The following is a 25,317-nucleotide window of genomic DNA, read 5'->3' on the forward strand; positions in this document are numbered from 1 at the left end:
GCACCACAGAAAGGGAGCAATTAGACCAAATGGACAATAAAGAAATTTGGAAAGGTAGTGAAAAGAATAAGCAAGAAAAAAGAGACAAACTAAGAGGAAAATAGGAAAAACCCAGCAGTTTCATGTCTGATTCCCCACCTCTTCAGTCCTGTCCTGATCTGTGCTACAAGTGCATAGAGCATTTTTAGAAAAGCAAAAATCACACCTCAAGTACAACAAAACACTCACTGTATGTGTATGGACACACATACATGCAAAAGCACCCCCACATCACACCTTGCAAAACATTTTATAGCAACCAAAAATTAGCTCTGTATGTTTTTAACTGAAGCGCAGAGTCTTTAGAGAAACACAATGCATAAGAGATGGAAGAGACAACACTAAAGGCACTACCAAGGGAAAGGAGAACACTGTCCTCAGCCCAAGCATTCCAACTAATTTCATTCAAAGAATATTAGGTGAATACAGGGAAGGTTTCCTCTATTTCTAATTAATAAATGGCAAATAACAACTAATAGCAGTATCACAGTATTTGTTCTTTCTACATCACAATACAAAAATACTGGCTTAAACAACTGAGCTCAAATTCTGCCTTGATATGGGATATAGTAAACTGCTAATAACTTTTCTAGACATTCCTTGAAAGAAGAGGAAAATAAATGCACAATAAATATTTTAAGACAGCAAGCTCTTTAAAAAAATGCAAATATGGTGAGTTTCAGAGAAACTATTTAGCAAAGCTGGTAGAAGAGTCTGAAGAAACACCTATTTAAAAATACCTATCCATGTCTTTTCTTAGAGACCAAGGAGTGAAGGACAATTTAAAGTATCATCTGTAGGTATTCTATCTCAAAGGCTGTCAGAGCAGATGAAAAAGAGAAGCATGGAAAAAGTCAAAAGTATTTATGCTACCAACACTAAACAAATTAACTACTACATATATTTATATTATTTTGATATGAGACATGAATGAGAAGACAATGTTTTTCCTTAATAACCAAGCCTTAGCTATTATTAATCCCATGGGGAACCATGCAGAATTATGGATTTGAAAATTTTGGGTCCTTATGAAAAGTCAAGGATTAGATTCCAATTTTACACATATGGTGACTCTTTTCTGTTCTTTCATTGGACTATGAGTGATCAAGCAATCCCTATAAGCATAGCAATCAATACAAAAATACAGTATCTTGATCTGACCTCTAGAGTAGAAGCATCAGCACAAGTCACATACTTGAGAACGTTCACTGCTAGAACAGACCTGAGCAAAACACTTTAAATGGCTTCCTAGTGCAGAGAGAAAGAGCTTGACTGGAATGGGTGCCCAGAAACAAGTAACAATAAATATTTTCCATACATGGACTATAGGAACTTCTAGTATGATACAGTTAACAGGATCGAACAATGAGTTTGATCTCTCTCTGGATACTCTGGGTATGATCTTCAACACACCTCTATTGAGGTGTCAAAATCATACAGCTGTTGGGATGGTACAGCTGCTTGCCATTCATCCATTCAGTTCCTGAGATCAGGCAGAAAAGTATGGCTATGGTTCAGCTCTAAAGGCAGCTTTCAAATCTCTTAGTGTGGGACTTGTGGGCTTAGGTACCCTCCCTCACAAATATTCTCTTGCATTTTCTTTCTTAGGGAGAAGAAAGAGATTGCTTAGTGGTATAAGAAGCTCTGCACTCAGAAGAAAAGGGCACATATTCCCTTTACAGCACTCAGAAGGAGAGAATTCCCTTTACTATCCTGGTGATGAGAGCTGCTATGACTCTCCAGGTTAGACTGCTGGAACTGTGCTTGCCTCTGGCCCACACTGTTAGACTGTAAACTGAAGCTTGAGTTCTTTCCTTGTCCTTGAAGGATGACTAAGCTGATGAATGAGATATTGCTGCTTGTCCAGAAAAGGAACCAGAAATTCCTAATGAGACATTCCTCAGGCCTTCTTGTTTGCCTCTGGCCTTTCTGACCTGGGCTCTTCCACAACAGATGTTAGATCTAATGCAGTAACATGTAACATATGTAAGAACATGTCCAAAAGGCAAACTTTATAATGAAAAAAGCAGGTATTAAGCTAACAAACTGCTAAGTCAAATGAATTTTTAAATTGACTCTAGAACTTGGCACTTCTCAGAAGAGTTCAGAAATAGAAAATTAAAAAAACTTGTCTGTCACTATTGCAACAAACCAAGTAGCTGGACTTGTAGTGAGCTGAGGTTTCCACCACTATGTCTGAATGACAGGTCTTTTCCTAGACAGATACTCCAACTGGGCTGAAATGCAGGAGTAGAGTTTTAACAGCCTACTGAAAAAGCATGTGTTTCTCACCCTAGTACATTCAAGCTCCTCTTTTTAATGCATTCAGGAAAGGTTCTTTCTCCCTTTCAGAGAAATATGTAATCATTCCCCAACATTTTGACCAGATCCATGCACTGTACAAGACCAATGTTCAATTGTTATATTAAATACTAATGGCAGCCAATGAAAAAAAATAAAACCTGCCCACGTTGTGTCTGCATGGAATGAGATTAGAGACATGGACAAGACCCTCCAATTTGTGTGAGGTTTGAAGTGGCAGGGAATCCTGAAGGAGAATAGTCAACAATAAATTACTTGATAATAACAGAAATTAAGATTCTTTTTCATCTTTCCTTGGTTTGTGCTGAGCATTAGCAGGCATTGATTAATACAGACAAGCTGCAGACAAGGATACAGTATTAAAGATGATGTTTCCTTAGCAACAATATTGGATGAAAATCCAAGAATATATTCATGTGACTACTCCTGAGCTTCATAAAACTAGGGCACCAGTAAAAATGCACAAAAGAATACTGCAGTAAAATAACAGCATCTCAGACATCTCTTAATTAAGAGCTAGTTTTAAGTGTGAAATTGTTTCTATGCTTAAATAAAGCAAAATATTTTCATGGTATGTTTACAGACATTTTACATACACTAGAGAATATTTTCTTATTTGCTGTAATTTATCCATATTTTCCAGAAAGAATAACAGAGGAAGCTACAAACCATTTCTGTCATACTATTTAAGATCTTCAAGCAGAAAGAGCTGCAATCAGCAAACATCTCTCATCAAAGTTTAAACAGATCAAGTCAGAGTACACTTATTTTCCATAGACAAAACAAAGCAGTGCTCATCATGGAGCACCACTGCCAGCCTTCCATACAGTTATTGCCCCAGAGCCAATTATGTCAAATACAGCTTTCTGAAGCTTCCTTAAATTGCACAAGCATCCAGCTTCTAAGCAAGAGAGGCTGAAGTGGAGACAGGGACAGCGAAGTCAAACTGTACGTTGGTCATTCCCAGCTGGAGTTTATCTCGCTACAATCCATATTTTCTCCTATTGGATCTGAATGGTTTTAGATTAACAAGAAACATTTAGACCCCTAAAGGTTACTTTGGGCTTCTATTTGTTCCTGAACTCCAAGGAGGGGGCAAAAATAAAAAACCAGATGTACTTCAAAGAGAAGGAAAGTGTCAGAGAGTGACTAAAGCAACACTGATGTGAAGTTCCCAAATCATCAAATATGAGAACTGAGTAAAATATTCTGGGAACTATATGCCCCTATATGAAGATGTCCATTTTTGTCTTGCATTGTCATATCCTCCACTGCTGAGGAAGGTATTGGCTTCAGCTTTCTGGTAAGTCATCATCTCTAGAAAACTGATTAAAAATAAAGATACTCCCCTTTTCAAATATGAATGATTTTGCCAATGCCAACAGGAGAACTCATGCTTTGACTGAGTGGGGTTGCTGGATTTTTACAAATTCTACATGATTGTGACAATTTAATCAGCAGGTTTTCACAATCTGAGGAAGAAAATTATTTTCTAATATGCCCCTTGAAAAAGAAGATAGCAAAATTACTTACATGTTCCTAGCTAAAAAATCTTCTCACATCAAAGTTAGAAATACCATATACTCCAGATTCATTTAGAGATAAATTGGCTAAGATAATGTCCTGATATTCTTTAATAGCTATTCATATTAAAGAACTGGTGGTACAATAATGAGACATACTGGACCCTGAAGATAAGTAAGAATCCCAGCTAAAAAAAAATCCAACTGCCTTCTTTCCTTGCAAGATAATGCACAGACTTGACCAATTATTTAAATCATTATTACAAATGAAGCGTCAAACATGACACCCCTAGAACTAGCAGCAAGGGAAAAAAAAAAAAGAGAGAGAAGAAAAAAAGGAAATAGGAAACCAGAAGTGCAAGATCTGTGGAGAGAAGACAGTGCAATCAGCTGTCAGGAACTTAGGAGGCAGTGCAGCTGTTCAGCTCCTTTGGGTCACTAGATTTGAGGACCCAAAAGAGATCCCTTAACAAATCAGGAAGTACTAGTAAATGGTTTGGTTAGGATTTTTTAGCCACAAAATTAGAAAGCAGTCCTTTGCTCCAAACACGTATGGTGAAAAGCATACAAACCAACAAAATAATCCCAGATTAAAAAAAAAAAAACCCACAAGCAGTCTAAAATTAAAGTGGAAACATCTATTTCCCATTCTAGCCAGTCTAGACACTTGATAACAAACTACTGAAAATTATCATGCCACAGCCACTTAATAATGGGGAAACTGAGACAAACATGTCTATAAAATATGAACAGAATTAATTTCAAATAAATTTTGTAATGAAATACAGTCCAGAAAGTGAAACTAAATGGCAAAAGTTCTTATCACAATCAAAATTACTCATTTTTCAGTGCACAAAGACTCATTCCATTGCTGAGTTAGAAATCTAATGAATAAATTATTTAAGGTCAAAGAAGCATTTACTCCAAATTTTTTAGCCAAGACCATTTCAAAAGTTACTTTTCAAAGGAAGGTTATTTTGGATGCTTCTGACCATAATTTAACTAAATAAACTTGCTTGACATACCAATTTTTCCTGTTTCTAAATCTTCCACTACTACTAAAACCCTTTGAACATCCCTTTATCCAGTCATTACGATTTGCTTCTTCTCTACAAGATTTAGAACAGTTTTTAACCTCTAGATTAACCTTCCATCTATTACTTTTAAAATTTACACTAGATTTTCTAGTATCACACAGAAAAAAAATCACAGAATGTACTATTTTATTTCATATTTCTGAACAAGTATATCAAACAGCAATTCAATCTTTTCTCCTATGGGAGAAAATGAAATATTAATTAAATCTCTCAATGTGCAAGAACTTATCATCTGAATATTTGAGTGGAGTCACAGAACAACTAGTGACAATTTTTGAAAATTTCTTCTTTTATAGAGAAAGATAATCCTGACAAAATTAGCAGTTGGCTTAATGTAAGGACTGGTGGGAAGAAGGCAGTGGCAGAGCTGCTATTGAAACAAGCTGAGATAAGCACAACATTCATTCTGTGCTTCAACTGACTGTACTTCATTACCAACCAAAGAAGCTTTAGAGCAGAAGAAAACAGCATCTTGCCAGCTCTGGACACTGCAGATACACCAGATTTCTTCAGGAGTTCTTGAGTATATCAGGCCTACAGGTGTTCTGCAGGTGTTTGACAGAGGTGTTCTCCTACAGAAAAAAGTCAAGGATATCTCTAACACTCGTCACAAATTGACCATCCCAGCATCTAACTTTGCACCAGAAAAGTGAAAGGAAGCAGGATACCACTTAAAATTGGGACAACATCTGAACTCTTGTTTAGAAAAAAACTATAAATATGCTATAGAGGCCACAAAAGTACTTACACAAAAGACCATCTCCTAAAACAAACAAAATCCCCACATGTACCAGAACCATAAATAAAACAGGAAAGAAGCATAGGAAAACTAGAGAATATTAAAGGGACTCTGAAGTCAACATGTAGCTGGTAGGCAATGAAAGATGTCACTCATGTAGGCTCACAATACTTAATTACTGAAAACCAATAAAAAGGGGAAGATGGCTAAAGATCATTCATGTGCAAAACTCTCAAGAAAACACAAATCTTCTGCTTAAAAATTATCTTTATCTCAAGAATACTGATCCATTGACTAATCCTAATGAGGAATGTAACATAATGTAATACTCATAAACGCATGCTGTAACCTGCAAAAGATACAAAATAATGATTATTTATAAATTATTACTGAATAATTTTTCAAAGGCTATTCATTTTTTGTGGTATTAATTTATAAGGCAGAAGAAACAGCAATTGAAAAAACAGTAAGCAAAAGAGGAACCTGTAACTAAAAAACACAAATATGATCTAATGTGCAACCTTGATCTAAAAAAAAAAAAAAAACCAAACAAAACATTTACCAGTTCTTCAAATATTTCTTTTATTTCCTCAAGTACTCCAGAAAGCTTTTTCACTTAAAATGTCACACTCACCACAATAAATCTTCAGGCAATTTCCAAATGCTGTCAGATGTCTTGTCTTGATCTAAGATAAAGCATCATTCACCTTGCTTGCTCTTGTAGAGGGATTATAAGCAGGGAACAGGGATTAGCACAGTTCTAGAAGTCAGGAGAAGGTTTATACTGCTGTCAGCTAACCAAAACATAGAATTAATCCACTCATTCTGCATGCAAGCTGTCTTGATAAAATGGAGACATCTCACTACCACAACTAAAATGCATAGTTTCTTTAAAGTGATTTTTACATTTAAATACATTTTGGGTATATATAATATTTGTGTGCACCTTTATCACAGTCTGACATTTACAGGAGCTTTGCTCTTGAAGTCACCCTATGGTTCAGAAAATTGAAGGGTCACTGTTATTTTTAAAATATCCAACTAGATTTAGTTACAAGAAATGTACCACATAAATAGAAAGAATCAAAACAGCAAAACACTCTTTGAGAACATTGTTATAAAAATATGACATATCTACAAATTTCATTCTCAGTTGGGGTAAAGTAAAAAATACATTAAGTAATCAGGAGTGAAATGTATGAACATTGTGAGAACACAATGACTTTAATGTAACTATGAGCAATCTCTAAACATGATTTTCATCTTTTGGACACATTTTCTTTATTATTAGGTTTGGTCCTTTGCCTCAGTTTAGTTTCTTTCACTTGAATTTTTCCCTTGAATCAAGTATTTATTTACATGTCATTTCATGCCAAATATCTTACCAATATACTTCATATGAAGCCAAGGGAAGTTTAAGGTGTAATACTTTCTATAGTCAATACAGTGTAAAAGGCAAATGCAAGATTTCCCTAAATATAATCTGTCACCAAGGTGGCTAAACCATCAGTGGAAGCACTAGTGCAGGTACCTCTAGAGCTGATCGTTTTGTTCACACTGATGTTATTCTCTCCATTTACTCACTCTCTGGACACATTTCTTCCAATTCTTGAATTCAAATCCCAAAAAAGGAGCCTCTAAAAATATTTATCAAAGATGACCCCATGAATATTTGAGCAATCAGAAGTTGGACATTGCTGTTAGACTAGAAGATTTAGTTTTGAATGACTTTTTGGGGATTTTTGTGGAATTTCTGAGGCTTTTTGCTAAAATGACATGTGCTTTTAAGGCAAAGTAATCAAACTGACCTTTGCATACAGTTATGAGTCTTGATCCATCCTGTCTGCAGCCCAAAGCAATAGGCACTACAAAGGAATTCCTCTGAAAAAGCTTGGAAGATCAAGCAGTGAAATTAAATTAGAAACCTATGAAAAATGGTTGGAAGGATTGTTCACTGAATTTTCTGAAGTAATATCTGAATACCCAGGGCTTTCATAGAAAAATAAGCATCAGGCACCATCTTACAGAACTTATTCAAAAGAAAGGAGTCCAGCAGGAAGCCTCTCAACAGTGATGAGAATTCCCCGTTAAAGGAAAGTCTTTTGCAACTAGGCTGAGGACAGCTACTCTGAAGAAAAGCTATAGTATTTCTCTGGAGATTTAATGATGCAGGTATCCTCTAGCAGCTAGGTAAAATAACAAGGAACACTGCTTTTCTAACTGAAGTGGTCTCACAAAGACATCTTGCTTTAAATGCAGAGTAGCAGTGGTGTTATCAGATGGTGCGCACACTGGAATCCTTTGTGGAGTCTATCTTTTGCAATATAAAAGGCATCATAAACCTGACTTAAAAATTCAATCCTAGCTTTTGCTACCAAGAGTTAAGGCAATCTTGGCTGATTCTGACACCTTTTTTGTGCAAACCAAGCACTGCATTTTCAAAGCCTATTACTATGGTAATAGCTACCAGCTATTACTATTACTATGTAATAGCTAACAGCAAATAATGATACTGGGTATTTCTTGTAGAAGTGGAAGTCTTTTGTTGCCAATGGAGTAATCAGAGCAATCTGTGCCCTAATGAAGGTGATTTGTATGTACCTATAACATTCTGTAAGGTACTTCACTGTTAGACCAGGGGAAATTCATACCACACCAGAATCTCATTGGGCAAAATATCTTCACTACATGTATTTTAAAGAGAACATTCAACACCATCTAGGTCAAACATTCAACCAAATTATTAAGATGGTTATGGCAGCTTTCAGACTCTGCTACCTAAGTTCAAGGAAAATTACAGCTTTATTTTTCTTTTCAAGGTATTTCAAGTGCCCAGTAGCTTTGCTTACCATGTGAACGTAGCAAAACCAATAGTTAATGTCTAGTCAAAAAATATATTGTGAATAAACCAATTTCCTTGATCATATTATAACAGCACTATAATTTAAGTGTACCTTAACAAATCTAAATTTTAATGCGAGCATATGCCTAATCTTTACCAGTACAGAATAGACACCTTTGCCACTTTTATGAATAATACACTATTTTCCCTTTAAAATCATTGATGACACAAAAGTGCTGTCCTAAATCACAAACACAACTCTGTGAGTTGTGAAATAATATTTTGAAAAACTAGGTAAACTACATCTTGAAGTAAAAAAAACCCTTGAGATATTATAAAAGGTATGACTAAATTCTATGGATTTTTAGCTTAATGTCAGTGTCAGCTTAAACTTCAAAAACCTCAAAATGTACATGACATAAAACAAGATATATCTTTTTGCAATTATTTCAGGTTCTGTTTCAAACACACATCTTTTTTAAAAAGCCTACAATGTTTGTGTTATTAATTACAGTAAAGTCTAAACTAATTTTTTGATATGCAATACAGAACGTGTACACTACGGTTTTCAATCTAAAAAAAATTAAAGTCGGGGATAAAAAGATCAACAGTTCAAAGTTATTGAAACATTCTAAGTTACTGCTGTAAAAGATTAGGGCAGACTTCAACATTTCTGCAGAAATACTCCAGAATTTTTAGGAATCAAACATTATTAAGCTTTTGAGCACATTTCCTGTTTTTCTCAGATATTGTCCTAGAGCCTCATGTTGTTGCAATAGTTCTGAGAAAAAGACCCAAGTACCAAATCAAGAAAAGCATTTTCTACAGCACCAAGACATTTTCCCATTTGAGTATTGACCTGACCTGACCTTGGCTGTGAGTGCTGACAGAATCAGATCAGAAGGTGATGTGACTGCTGGCTATGAAAAGCACAATGCATGAAAGCAAGCTCCTAAGCCTAGCTCCTTGCTGTGTTGATCTACTTTAATCAACTTCTAGTATGTTTTAAATGTTCAGTTCTGGTTGGATATTTTTGGTATTTCTATTTGTGTAGTTTTAACTAGGAAAAGTAAAGTTTTCCATGGTATGCAGGTGTATTAAACAACAGGCTTATTCTAGTCTCACTTCAAACTGAATCCAGGAATCTTTTTATTATGTATTCCTAAAATATTTTCATTTTATCAAATCAAATTCAAGAAAAATATTTTTTTAAAGATGATGTACAAAACTGTAGGTAAAAAAAAAATTTAATGAAGTTTCAAAACTAAATCCCTCAAAAAACATCTTTCAGACAGTATAACATGTTCCAGACCATGAGAAGAGTTGGTTTTCCTGAGGGAGAAGGCACATCATTGTCTTTCATCTCTCCCTTTGATCTGTTTAAGATATGCACCCAAATCTTCCCTTCAGACTTTTAAACATTTGACAATTTGAGACCACTTAGTCTGAAAAGCTGGAAAGAGCTTAACTGGGACTTTGCCCTTGTGAACCACAGTATAAAATGGTCAGCAGGGTCATCATCTCACCTTGTCCTAGCAATTGCTTCTGCTGTAAGAAATGCCATTTTGACTGATAAACAAAAGATACTGAAGCTAGAAGCTTACAGGAGGACTGGTTAGTTTAATAATGACACAATTTAGGTTTTAAGTCATGACTTCTTTCATGGAGGGAAATAAACTGAGTATGCTCACAAAGATCATCTGGAGATGGTAAAGTGAGTTGAGTTATCTTTAGTATAAACAAACGAACAAAAAAAAAAAGACACCACATAGGCCGAAAGAATAAGCTAAGGAGAATACATGATTTTTCAGCTGGAAATATAAACTTTCTGGGGAAAAAGAGAAATCATTTCCTCAAAAGATATTCAGAAAAGAAAAATGCCTTAATGGTTTATTAACAAAGTACAATAGCTTGATGATTGAACCTGCTCAAGTGATTTGGGTGCCTGTATTTGACCTCTCAGAATGGTACATCACATGACTTCAGCATTACATTGCTTTCATCCTTTGAAGCAAGAACGTGGTTTCCTCATCAAGTGCAAATGGAGAATGAACCCCAAGTGCCACATTTCAGCAGGAACCTACCAGCACACATCCCAAAGCCTACCTTTTTAACAGAAAATAAAGTCTTTCGTTTCACAGTAAGCATTCTATTGCATAGCAAATCCCATGATCTATAGTTCAATGATCTATAGTTCATACCTAATTTTCTTCAAGAAAAAATAATCTGAAAAATTATTTCCTTAACTAAATTCACATAAAATTATTTTTATGTAAAAAGAAGAAAGCAATAAATAATGTTTGTAGTAAAAACACTGAAAATTTCAAACTGAACCGTCAATTCTGGAAACTCCTACTGTTCAGCATGGGCCTCACAGGTTTTATTCTTGGTTGGAAAGTCACTTGACTTGTCACTGAGCACCACTGAAAAGAGCTTGGATCCATCTATCTTCTTCACGTTTTTGCTTTATCTATTTATTATATGCATGGATCAGATGCACTCTGAGCCTTCTCCTCTCTGGGCCAAATGGTCCCAGCTCTCTCAGCCTCTCATCAGGAGGGATGGCCAAGATACTTAATTATCTTTGTGGCACTTCAGTGGAACCTCTCTAGTAGTTCCTCATGTCTCTTGTCCTGAGGAACCCAGAATTGCACACAGTAGTTATGTTTTAATTTATGCTTGCAATACTCCAGGGGCAGCCTCACCAGCACTGAGCCAAGGGGAAATACTCCTACCAAGGACCCTCCTTGAGGCTTGGGAACAAAGACTGGTTTCCCAACACCAGGTATAACAATCCAGGCTGTATGCACCTTGTATGTTTCCTAAGTATTAGACAAGCTACATTTTGAGGTGTTTCTATGCATGATCCATTTCACATTTGAAGCGTTACTATAAAATGGATTTTACTCCTGTTTTCCTGCAGTTATTAGAGGCTACAATGGGGGATGACTGGCCTTCTTTGATGGCTATAATTATTGAAATAGTTTGGGAGATTACCTTTCTGCAAATGAATAAAAAACAAAGGTCTTTTCTACAAAGATATGAACTGTATAGAATTCAAGTGCATACAAAGAATTCCTCACCAGAACATGCTTAATTCAAATGTCTGTCATATTCATAGTTCAAAACACACAAGAAGTTGCACATGATAATTAGAAATCTTTCCTAATGCGACAACCTACTATTCATTCAGTTACATTCCCTGAAATCCAAACTACACAACTAATCATTAAATTCCTAGTGAAAATTCACAGATCTGCTGCCAAACTAATTAACAGAATTTCACCTGACAAAATTCTGTAGCTGTGCTTAGTATCCATTCCTTAACATTTGTGCTTGACTGTCATCTGGAGTTTGGTCAGAAATATACACCATTTATTCCAGAAAAGAACAAAACAATAAACCTGACAGCAGATAGCCCAACATTCAATTGTTCCAACTGTTTGTTGAGGTTTTCTGAGAACTCTTAAGGTGTCAGACTACATGGGGAACACAAAACATGGGAAGAAAATAACTTCCCTCTATGTTGTTGCGAAACCTGTTTGGCTCTTTTTCTGAGAAAATAGTCTGCTTTGTTCATTTTTTTTTTATTTTGATTACTAGCATCTAATGAAAAGGGATCAAAGAAAGGCAGAATGATACAATGAGGTGGTAGAAATACTGAGCATCTTTACTGAAAAAGTCCAACAGCAGGTCATCCAAAGTCATAACATTGCATAGTTAATGAAAAGAGAGGAGGAAGAAAAGATCTGTTGCCATTCAAAACTAGGATGTGACTAATCACTGCACTGCTAGAATTTCTGCTTGCAAACCACAGCTGACAGGCACACAGAGGAAGGCTGGACCTGCCTCCCAGAGAGCATTATCTAGGAGCAGTCTTAGAAAGCAGCTGACAGAGCCCAGCAATTCCTTAGATGTTGATGGTTAGAATAACACTTAGAGTGTGGCAATAAATAGATAAATCAGAGTTGGCAGACAGCACTAACACCAGAGAGAAGAGATGATTTTAGTGGTTTTGATTCTCACTAGAAGTTAAGAAATGTTGACACTAAAATGAAATGGTTTATTTTGCCTGGGAATACAAGAACAAAATCATAGTATCTCAGGAAGGAGATTAAGTTGAAATTTGAAATATAAAAAGATGACAGTCTCAAATCAAGTGCCTGAAAAGATCACAGTTCAGTGGCCAGAGGTTTGGCTGCTTATTTTTATTCCTCAGGAAACAAAGTTCAGGTAATCCCTAGAGTTCACAGCAACAAGAAAAATTGTCTTAAGAAAAGTGATTTAGAGAAGCAAATTAATTTGCTGGAATCAGTCAAATCCTATCTCTGTGAGAACAGAGACAAATGCCTTGCCATTCTTTCCACCTGTCTTGCAAATACCTCTGCTCTCTGTAAACATGCAATTTACCTCTCGACAGTCTTGGATACAGAAGGGTACAAAGGGGAAAACCACCAAGTTTTAACTAAACAGAAAGTACAAGCATTTATTTCTCCTCTGATTTTGTAGCATGATATTGGTTAGTTTCTGGTACTAGAACTCCTAATAGTAAAGAATTTCAGTGTTTTCTGAATAATTTTTAAAGTTGTCTTTGCCCGAAAAGCAGAACACTGCATGAGTCCTGGGGCAAATGATGGATGATTTCTTTTCCCCAATTTAGTCCAAGACAAGGAAAAATACACAGACAAGGAGTTAATTTCCCCTCAGACAAGGAGGGAAATTAACTTCTAAGACACAGCCTAGAGTTGCTCAACAGCAGAGCCATAAATGCCATTATCACCAGAGATTCAAGAGTTCTTACTAGCACAAAATGTGCCAGCCACTACCTTAAGCAATAAAACCTAAATGTACCACAAACATCTTAATCAAGTAGTCACAGTGATTAAGTCTTAGGAAGAATATACAAAAGCACTACTATTTGCCAGCTAGCTCACATAATGGATATTAAAAAAGTAGGACAGATAACAACTCTTCCTCATTTGTTTCCTTCTGACAGAGGAACATAATTCTTCTTTCTGTGACTGGCACAGTTGTGTGGTTATTTTGTGTCAGCATAAAGGTAATGGTGCAAAAGGAGAATTACAAATAAGTGCTAAAGTTTGAAATCAAGAATCATGGAAAGCAGAATATAAAATTTTCCCAAGTCTACTAAAGCTCTCAAAAAGATGCACTGGTTTAATCTTTTGTTTTGATTTTATTTTTCAATAGCATTATTAATGTCAGATGAAAAGTTAATTCCCACTAAAATTCCAGTACTTTGAAGCAAAAAAAAAAAAATGGTCACAGGGCTAGAAGTATGGAAAAAAGGAAGGAAAGGAAGGAAAGGAAGGAAAGGAAGGAAAGGAAGGAGCAAAAAAAAAAAAAATACATCTAAAGGAAAAATTATTCTACAAGCCACCTTGGAGCATGTCAGTGGTCTCCTTGGAGCACATCAGCACAGAGAATTATTCTTATGACATCATAGGCTTTTGCCAGTAGACAGCCATTTAAAAAGGTGGTTAAGTTCAGGGTTTCCAATCTTCTCATATACAAATATGAGAATATATATATATGTGTATATATATATATATATATACATATGCCTTAACTAGCCCAGACAAATAAGGAGCCTCAATGTGAGCATGAGTTTTACAGTATGACAAGTTAAAACTCCGAGGGCATCTGAAATCTTGATTCAGTTCAGATTTAAATACAATCCCCCTAAGGTGTCTCTGAAATTGAAAGATCAGCCAACACTAAAAATCCTATGATCCTCTAAACCAATAAAATTATGGAGAGACCAAAGTTAAGATCTAACCTGAACACACCAAGATACTGTTTCTTCCTCAGCAACCAGAAAGTAAACCATTCTACAGATCACAAGCTAGTTTGGTGATGCATGAAATCCTAGAGAACACAAACTTCAGTAGCTTTGTAGGAAAAACTTGCATTTTCATTCAGTATTAGTATCTCCTACACATACACAGCCATGGTTGGACAGGGGAACTTATCTTCCACAAACACAGGAGACATCCAAGTTATGCTGCTGGCAACAGATCAAAGCCAGTCACCTGAGATTTCATGTACAAGATTTTTCTCCTTATTTACTCCTGAAAATATAAGAAACTCAGTTAACTGCACCCCTGAAAGACACAAATTTCCAAAGCATTTCTGCAGCTGATACTTTCCACAAGTGTTTGCACACATTCCTGGACATCAAACATAAAAATACGCAAATGAATAAGAAATGGGGAAAACACGTAACTGTATCCTCCAGAATAGTGAGTTGATTTCTGGAAAATAATTCTCAGATGAGATAAAAAAAAATCCATAAAAAGCAAAAGCTCACCATCAAGCAAGAAAAGTACTTTTAAAAATGGATTACAACTGAGATTGTTCAAATTAAAAAAAAAAAACAACAACAACAAAAAAACCCCAAAGCAAAAAAAAAAACCAAACCACCAAAACAGACTAATAAAAGATGCTTGAAATTATCCTAATTATCCTCTTTTAGTCCAAAAGAGTTTTCAATACATCTGAGGGGCAAAACATTGAAAGAGAGCTCTCTTACTTTTACTATACATTTAACTGAGGCTGAGGAGTTTGGGGTGTGGACACCATGATTAAAATTAAGATTAGACACTCATACTGAAAACAAATCATGATAAAACACCTAATCATATAAAAATATTACAGCAGGTTTACAGGGTTTCATTTAACAAAAGCACGTAAAACCGCAAAGCAGAACAAAAACTAAATGCTAGTGTTAGAAATTTCCAATGGAAAATGTCCTATGACTGTCCATTACTCCAATACTGTTTTCTACTACTAAAGAAATGGTCTCTGACTTAAGAACTACAGTTCCTCTCTCCTGATTGATGTTTACAATTAAAATGTCATCCAAAGAATGATAACAACATAAAAGTTCTCATAATGAAGAGTACTAATAATATCACCATGTCGTGAGCAATATTTATGCTTAGTCCCTGTAGCTATGGAGCTAGGCTCATGAAAGTTTGATTCTTTAAATATATAAGATTTTCAGACTCTAGAACTGCTTTCACAAATTAGATCCCATACTTCTAAAAAGACACTTAATCCTCCCATTGCTTTCACTAAAAAATCCCAAATATCTCAGCATGCACAGTACTTGCTGAGACTGTTAAAGCACAAAATATATTCATTCTTTTCCAATACAACAGTTGAGTTTATCTTCAGAGAGATAATTTAGTAACACTGATTACTATATTATATAATCCAATTTTTGCACCTGCTTTTTGGGCTTTGGGTTTTGTGGTCGTTTTTTTAATATTTGACCTTCCTATGTCTCCTTTAAATATTAAGAACTAACATGTTTAGATACTCAAGTTTAGTCAGCAAAAGTGTGAGATGGCATTTAAATGGTACCACATTGCATTTTAGAGAAAGTGGCAAGTGAAAGACATCAATGCAAGCCTAATCATACTATTAGAAATAGCCACACTCCTTTTAAATCAAACATTCCTCTTTATGCATACTAATATTTCTGTATAGCTTTTGCATTTCAGAACCATGCAAAATTCTAACTGCATACTTATCATACTTAGAATTATATTCTCACATCAATACAATTCAGAGCAGAAGAAGCTGCTATATTTGAATGGGCCATGTTATCATTCAAATCAAAGGATATACACAAACCAGACACACTTTCTCTCTTCAGTTAGCTGACTTACAGCAGATTTTTGTTTGTTTGTTTGTTGGGTTCTGCGGGGTGTTTTTGTTTAGTACTATTCTAAACAATTCTGTCACATTTTAGCCAAATGTAGCACACTGTACCAAAACTGAGAGACTGAGCAAGAAACTGTTACCACATGCAAACAAAAAACTTGTCCGGTTGTAGCTCAAGCCATTTAATTCTTCTGCTATAAGAAGTGCTACTGAAACAAACAGTGTCACTCGGAAGCCCTCCTGAATAGATGGTATTAAATGTGTAATATTACACTGCCGCGACCTCAGAACGAGCGGGAGCCACCGCTTCCCTAGCACAATAGCAAGGCGCAGATCTGGATTTCCCGCAGCACCTGACATCACAGGTGGCTAGCAGTTCTTAAGAAAACAGTTTTTCTAGGATTAAAGTGAGAATGTTAAAATATTAAGCAATGCAAATAATAGTGATTCAAACTCCTGACTCAACACCCCTAGTACGACACTCTACCGTAGTACATGGACTACATTTTATTCACATATCTAGCACCAAGGAGAAACAGACTATGGAAGTGACACCCTTCTTAGGAACATTCACAGCCATACTTCAGAGCTATTTAAATTCCTTCCAAGAGATTTAAACAAAGGAAAAAAGTGGCCATGATGACCAAGTTTTCTAGTGTGTCTAAAAGCTTAAATGAAAGACATAGCATCTATTCTGCTCTCTACAGGCAATACCTGTTACTCATGAGTAACACATACAGAGGTATGCCTTGGAGCACTAAGCACCATAAAAACAAATTTTGTGCTGTTGATCATACAAAAGACCTATAAAAGTATCTACTGCTAGCTCTTACCCCAACAAGAAGACCAAAGCAAATCAGAATTTAAAATCCATCTGCAATGACACCTACTGTAAGGGAAAAGATTGATGACTCAGGCTCACATCTGCCCTTCATACTCCTCAAATTCTCTTACTGATCTCACAACACCACTAGGCTTACAAAAGCATCCTTGGAGTGGAAAGACATATAAGAAATCATACCAGCATACTTCTTTTGCAACATCAGTTAGTAATTAATTTTTTAATGGACTCAGCACCTAGTAACATTCCCTGCCAAATGAACTACTGAGCTACAGAAGAAGCCGCAACTTCTCAAGAAAGGCTGTTCTTTTAAGATTACCCCAAAAGTTGCGTGAGTTACAGGCAGGCCACTAATTCCCCATGTGATCGTCGCCTTTTAAACACCAGACAAAGGTCTACCTGCTACAGATTAACCTCCTCCGCAGCCCGGGTGCTCCGGGAACACACGCGATTAATGCCTCTCCTCCCGCCGGCCCTCTGACATTCAGGGGCGGCCGGGGACCGAGCGGCGACCCTCGGGCTGCCGCGCCGGGCACAGGCGCCCGTACGAGTTTGGGCACCGCACACCGGCGGCAGTGGGGGCCACACAACACGGCTGATTAAATCCGACAGCTAAAAGCCATTTCCACGCTGTTTCTACCCACGGCGAAGCCCGGGCGGGGGGGGCGGTGAGGAAGCGCTGACTGTCCTTGATATATTTCGGTCCGACCCCCGGGTCCCCACAGCACCGGCGGGACGCGCACCACCGGCGCTGCCCGGGACGGCACCGGAGGACACTCGCGCCCCGCTCCAGGGGGAAGGGAGGAGCGAGCGGGGGACGAGCCGGGCTGTGGGGCCGGGACGGCCGGAGCGGGTCGGAGCCCGCGGCGGGATGCGGCCCGGGGGCGCGCGGCGCCAGCGGTACCTGATGATGTCGTCCTGGTGCCCCAGGTAGAATTTCTGCCGGTGCTCCCGGGGGCTGTAGACCACGCCGACCCCCGCCACGAAGTAGACGATCTCTTTGGCGGCTGTGTAGTAGAGGTTGTTGCGGCACTGATGACCCCGGTAGCCGTAGACCCACTCCAGCCGCAGGTGGCAGCTCGGCGCGCTCCGGTCAGCCATGTCCACCCGCCCCCGCCAGCCGGGTACGGCTCGCTCCCGCCGGAGACCCCGCGGGAAGGGGGCGACGGGCCGGCCGCCCCCTCCGCTCGGCTGGGTGCCCGCCGCGCTAATCCCTGCCCGCCGACATGGATGCACGCCGCCGCCGCTCGTCCGCCGCCGCCGCCGCCTCACAGAGGGCGCCGCCGCCCGAGCGCGCCTAGCCGCCCCGCGCCGCCAGACATGGCTGCGCTGAGACACCGCCCGGGACGCGGAGCGAGGGGCGCGGCGCCGCTCCGGCCCCCCGCGCCCCGGATGCGCCTGCGCCGAGGGCGGCGCCGTCAGCGGCCGGGCGGGCCCGGCGGGCGGCGGGGGGCGACGCGGGCGCACAGCGGGGACCGAGCGGGGACAGAGCAGGCACCGAGCGGGGACCGGCCACCAAGCGGTGGCGGCGAGCGGGCGGGCGGGAGCGCGCTTCACCACGGCGCGTTGTGGCGTGTCGCGGGGCTTTTCTATATCTACCTTTTCTTTTTTTTTTTTTTCTTTTTTCCCTTCTCAAGCGTCTTCTCCCCTTTCCCCAAGCTGAGGGGGGTTTTTGTTTTTACTGCCCCTTCGGGGAACATCTCCGTTCCTTGCCTTTCCCCCGACGCCCCGCCGCCGGCTCTCGGCAGCCCCTGGGGCTGCAAGAGCCCCAGCCCCTTCTGGGCCGTGCGTGCAAGCCGCCCTCGGCTCTCGCTGGGGACCGGCAGCACGCCAGTTCCCTGCCATCCGAGAAGAAAATGTCAACTGTAATTTTTAATGACGATTACTTAACCCTTTCAGCCCACTGCCTGAGTCATGCACCGCGCAAAAATTACTTCCCCTTCAAGACCTAATTTCCCCATACACAACTTTTCAGCCTCAGTTCTCAAAGCGTTTGCCATGGCAAACTCACCACTTTCCGACCTCAGGGACATGGAAGAGACTTCTCCGTGCTGCATGAGGCAGCAGCGCCGGGGGACCCCCTGGCCACGTCCGGAGTTTTGATCAGGAAAACGTGCTCCCCCCAGCTCTGTCACTCTATAGAGTACCGTGCTGGCTAAATAAATATACAGTACATGATCATGCGAACAGCTTTGTGCTATAGAGTTGAATTCTGTTCTAAAAGCTCCTGGGTAACTGTCTGGTTTGACAATTTAAAATAACTCGAATTTTTTTCCCTCTTACTTTCAGCACAAGTTTGGCTTACCCAGTGTATTTCTTTTATTAGGATTTATTTTTAAATTTACATTTCTTTATCTTCTTTTGCTCTTTTACTATGTTATTGCTCATATTGACTGTTCTCCCACAAAATATTTACTCTTAACTAGTTAGTTTGTACTGGAGACATTTTTCTGTGCTACTTAATTTTCATTTTAATTAGAGGGAATTTTTTCTCTTAAATCTTTCTTGCATAAACTTAATATTTTATTAGTCCTCTCATTGCTTTAGAAGAAATAATTATTTTTTAAAAAAGAGTGCATGCATTTAAGCATTCCAGTCAATTACCTTTATATTAACATATTTTCACGGTGTAAAACACTGAGAGGCAATATTTTTCTCAAGCTCTTACAATGACAGTGTTTGTGACATCAGGCTCAGATGTTTCATTTCCACACATTTAATTAAAACAACACAGCATGGAAGAGAAATTTGCAGAGAAATTCATGTAGCCTGAAACTTGCACCCAAGAAAACTTACCCTTCCATGAAACATACAATTTTACAAATTAAGTAAAGGGACTTTAATCCCTAATCAGGGCAAAAATATATATTAACTAAAGCAACTCTTACTCTCAGAAAATCATAAGCTGTTTTTTCTCCTTCTATTTGCTTCCTAAGCAGCTGGAGCACCTTGCAACCTAGGGAGCCATATTTTCTCTGGAAGTTTCAGGAGGGGTAAGTAGCCAGAGAAATGGACTGGACAATTCCCAACTAGCTTGTCTTAGAACTGCAAAATGTATTATTCTTTCTAATCAGATATTAACTCTGCATGCCTCCTCTGTATTGCTATCCCATGGGAAAGGTGCTTAGAGAAAAAGTCTATAATGATGCCTAATCTCATTCTGGAAATTGGATTGATTATCAGCAGACATAGGCATCTGATATATTTTACCTCTAATGTTGCAAAAGCTCATTGAAAGTGGGAGTATTTTTATGCTATAAATTAGGAATATATTCCTTTTCTATTTACTGCCTATATAACATATATTTAAACATGTATGTAAAAAAACTGTAATTATAGTTATGGTCTTTACTTTCTTCTACTCTATAAATACTTTTTTTTTCTTAGATTATTACTAAAAGTGAAATTCTGATTCTCCTGAGATCAATACCAATGTGCAGTATTAACTTCAGTGAAACTAAATTTGTTAATCTTGTTGTCTTACTTGCAACTCAGAAATTAGAACAAGAGAGTATTTGGTAGGGGAAAGTAAGTAGGCTGTTTTCAGTCACCTGTTCCAAAACTAAAACTGAAGAGAGAGGAAAAAAAAACAGCAATCAGGAAGAAAATTTAGTATGTAACAACATTGTCGCCATTGTCTCTAACTGGAAGTCGCAGATCATATTTTGTGTAATGAACAGAAGAACCCACATCCATATTCAGAAAAACTACATACATGCAGTGTGAGGAGGGCAACAGCTGCACATCACATGCCCCACACTAACAGCCAGCATTTTCTTTAGATTTTTCAGGAATCTACTACCATCTCTAAAATGGGGCAATGCCTGAGAGAAAATTACAAGAGAAAAACTATTCATTGTCATAGTTTATTAAGCTTATGCTGGTGCACAAGGGGTGCAAGTGGAATTTTACACACTTGGCATCTATTCTTGACAGGAATAGGAAGCAGCGTAGTGTAACAACCTCTTCCTCTCTCCTTGCTCTGTCCAGCATTCCCACTCGGACACACATCATTCCCTTGGCCTCTGGATGTCTCCACCCATATCACTCACTCACAGCGGGCACTCAACGCTTTGGGAGCCACAAGGCCCCACAGCATCCCTCCATCAGTGTGGCATTCTTGTATGCGTTGCACATTTACCCCAGAACTCAGACACCAGTTCCTGCCGTTTCTCCTTCTCGGCAGATGCAGAAACTGAGCACGGCCAGACCTTTCCGAGCTGTTCTGGAGCCGGGAGCATCCCCCGCTCGCTCCCCGCAGCGCGGGACGCGCGGCCGAGCCGGCGGGACGGGCACGGCGCTGTCCGAGGTGCTGATCGCGGCTGGCAGAGCGCGCCGGGCCGGGCGGGGCTCGCGGGGAAAGGAAATGTCACAGACTGCATAGAGTATTCTGCGTTGGAAGGGACTCACAAGGGTCACCGAATCCAGCTCTTATATGGATGGCCCATACAGGGTTTAAGCCCACGACCTTGGTGTTATCAACACCATGGCCTGACGGCTGAGCCAATGGCAGGGTCAGGTATGCCTTATTGCCACTATTGCTGTACTGGGAAACAAATGACATTTTAGATAAATAAGACATTTTATGTTCTTCCAGGAAGGTATTCCACAAGAGTTTGGCTGTTTTGCCTTAGCTGCCTGTGGTGGGGTTTATATCTTTCCTATTATGTTCTATATATTCCTACATATACATCACTGCAAATGATGTTTCATTAGTGTACAGTGACACAGGTACACCGCCTTCCTAAATAAAATGCCATAAGTAGCATTTTTATGTCTCACAGTGCATACCTCTAAGAAAACATACTTCTTAGCATATTGCAAATATATTTACAAGGTATCTCATGTTCTGCTAAATGGAACAAGGCTTAGAGAAGTGATTTCTTGGAACAGCTAATTCCAGAGCACACAAGATGAAGGATTATTCTCTGTTAAGTCCTAAGTAATACAGAGTAGCTGGTTCAAGTAGTAATTATAGAATATGAAAGCGATGAACAACAGTGACAACATTAATTTCAACATTCTTGGGGATTAAAAGGTCCCAGTCTATTATGGGAACACAATGTCTGAAAATAATATTCTGCAAAACTAAGAAACCTACTTAAAAGAGAGTAATAAGAGTTACCTGCTTCCATTTAACAGCACTAAAGCAAACATGTCAGATCACAAAGGCCTGCTTACTATTGGATAAAAAAAGAAATTGAGGAAAAAAGACAGCATCACAAACTCAAACACTAGATGAGTTAATTCCACTTCAGAAAAATGAAAGTTCAATGAGGTATTTTATACCATATCAGCAACATACTAGATGTAAATGATTAAAACTTTTTGAAGAACTAAGATATTTTATTAAATTAACAACAGAGATTTTTTGTAAGAATAACATTAGAAACAAGACATAATCAGTAGGTCTGCTGCACCACCAAAAAGCAAAGGAATGAGTAAAGGATAAGAAAATGGCACAGAGAAACTTACTAATTTCTTCACATCTCATCTCAACATAAAAGAGTCTGGGAAATACAGGATAGGAGCATGTACAGAGTGTGGTCACATAAGGAGGATTCTTTATAACAAGGTGTTGGAAAATGATGAGGTAAAGAGCAATAAGCCATGAGTACATTATACTGTACTTCCAAAAATTCTGACAATTTCAAAATGGTACAGCTGATATGCTTTGAAGAGAAAAATACAACTAGTTTTTAAAATCATGTGCTATGCCAAAGCATCATCCAATTCTGTAACCATTTTAAAAGCAAGTTCTATTATAAACTTGGTAACTATGAATACATGTTTTCTTTTAGTACTGTTTGATGAACTCTATATAATGGTTGACATTAAAATATAATAATTATATGTGTATAAATTTAAATATTACAGACTTTTTTTTTCTATTTCTGCAAGTTAAATTACACCTTGATAATTATAGGAATTGTATTAATTTGGAAAACATTCTTGTTAGGCACTGGAAGAAACAGGCAACCTTTGAAAATACAATGAAAATGTCACAATAAAGACAGCAACCAAGGCCACCATACATTTATTCACAGAAAATTGAAAATTTATTTAGAAATGCCATTAGGCGATGGTTTCCCAACTTAGGTCTGGCAAAGGGATGAATAAGATAGAAACATTATTGAAATTAAATTAATCCACAATTAGTATAGAAAGCAATAATTTCTGGACATTTGGAAACGGTGCAAGTACATCAGTGAACAACATCAGCTGAAACTTCTTTTTAGTCTGCAGATAATGAAAAAACCACTGTGTTTCTGACTGCCAACAAACTGACACCAAGATGCATTCTGATGCCTCTCAGTGGAGCACTCAGTTTCTTTCAGAAATGACATTGTGTTTACACACCATGGGTCTAATCAACATACACACAGCTTGGGTCTAAACAGCTTTCTTCAGTGTGCATTTTAGGTAAAATTATGTGTGTACTGAAATTATTCATCTAGGTGATTAGAAGAATTTGTATCAAGACCAGCACTTGACATAGCATAGGACAATCTCAACAAGGTTTAAAGGTTTACATGCAGCACAAGGTTTAAATGCAGCACATAAAGGGATGATAGTTAAATCCCATGGCACTTTCTATCAATAGACTTTTTATAAAAATCTGATTCTGAACTCTTAAAATCAATTTCTACTGTTGACTAATGACTAAATATAGAATGCAATTTACTTTAAAGTAAGCCATCTTAGGCTCCATTTTATGATATGATCAAAATGAATGTGAAGCACCACCTTTGCCCACAGTCATAATTTTTATACCTGTTTTAAATCCTTTCTTTACAACTAGGATAGTGTAGGATGATCAACCCCAAAACATGTTGTCAATATTGTTTGGAGAATGAATCAAAATTTCAGCTAGCTGATGATAATTATGAGATTAAAATTGTGGGGTCAAGCTGACCTCCTTTTACACAGTAGTTGACAAGGTTTCAAAATACAGTGCACAGTACTGACTTTGCAAAAGGTCTCAAAAAGCCCAGCTGTCAAAAGGAATCATGACATATCTTAACCATAAGTCTGTATAGCATCTACACAGCATCAACATACAATACTGTAGGTTTATCAAATATGATATAATTTACTAGCAATGATACAAACTTTCAGAAGAACTGAAGGAAATAAAATATTTAAACATTAAATAAAGTAACAGTATTAACACTCATAATGGCAAGAAACTTAAAAAGTAACATAATACTATTAAGCAGTGGAATGCAGACCTTGAGTTCATTAATTTCATTTTATGACTTCATAATACCAGATTTAACTAAGCTCTGGAACACATCAGTTAAGGACTGGAATACAGTAACACTGCACTTCTGTCAGTCTGCCAACTGAAGTAAAGTAAACCTACTTTTAGGACAGCAAATAGTTCTTTTCAAGTGCTTCCAATTGTAAAAGAAAATAGGGGCCATAAACTGTTACATGATATAATTTTCTAGCATAACCCACTGTGCACAAGCGTATAAAAAGGCTTTATAAAACAACCACTCCTTATAAAACTCCACTCATCCTCAAAATAGATCTTTTCCCCACATTTTTGCTCTAAAAATGTTAAATAAATAATAAATCAGACTAAGACTCCTAAAAGAAAGAAAAAGGAAGAAAGTAGATTTGTAGGGCACCTAATTTTTTTTTTTTTGTGTGGGGGGGGAGCTAACAGGTATATAACAAATGATGATGCTGGAATGGCTTGTAATTAATACAGTAGGCTGAGGAACAGGAGATCTGTATTTTCTCCCCACTGCATTTATATATACAGATATGTAAGGCCAAAACTATTTATATCAAGATTTCCAGGTATGACTGCTAAGTTAGTATTATTACCAGGCTTCCTACTTTGATATTTAGGATCCACTGCAAAGAAATTAGCTTAGCTGTCTAAACTCGAAAAATGGTAAAGTCCAAGTATTTTTAAGCTCAACATCCAGTTAATCAGTGGATCCTTTGCAATTTTTTGCAGCCTATCTTTCAATGGAAATAACATGCCAGCCTTTTTCATAGGCCACTGTTTGGGTTTTTATAGCTGCATTGATTTCTTCTAGTGTTATGAACACCAATCTATATTCAGCACAGCATACAGAGCATCTGCATCAAACAAGAAATAGTGCCTCATATGAAGCACTACAGATAAAAAGAAAGGAAATAATCTCACTTGAAAAGCATCCCATTCATCCTCTACACTGAAGGAGGTGTGCGTGTGATTACAAAGA

The 25,317-nt window shown here is 38.1% G+C and overlaps 1 protein-coding gene across 1 annotated transcript in view; it reads right to left on the reverse strand.

Annotated features, from left to right (window-relative positions):
• Positions 1-18,336, reverse strand: part of EML5 (EMAP like 5) — a 90,063-nt gene extending 71,727 nt beyond the window's left edge. Inside the window, exon 1 of the mRNA XM_030950016.1 lies at positions 17,997-18,336. Within this exon, the coding sequence (XP_030805876.1) occupies positions 17,997-18,193 (197 nt within the window). The 5' untranslated portion in view covers positions 18,194-18,336. The remainder of the gene's footprint in view (positions 1-17,996) is intronic.
• Positions 18,337-25,317: the final 6,981 nt, after the last annotated feature.

The sequence above is a fragment of the Camarhynchus parvulus genome, chromosome 5 (assembly GCF_901933205.1).
Source record: "Camarhynchus parvulus chromosome 5, STF_HiC, whole genome shotgun sequence".
NCBI lineage: Eukaryota > Metazoa > Chordata > Aves > Passeriformes > Thraupidae > Camarhynchus > Camarhynchus parvulus.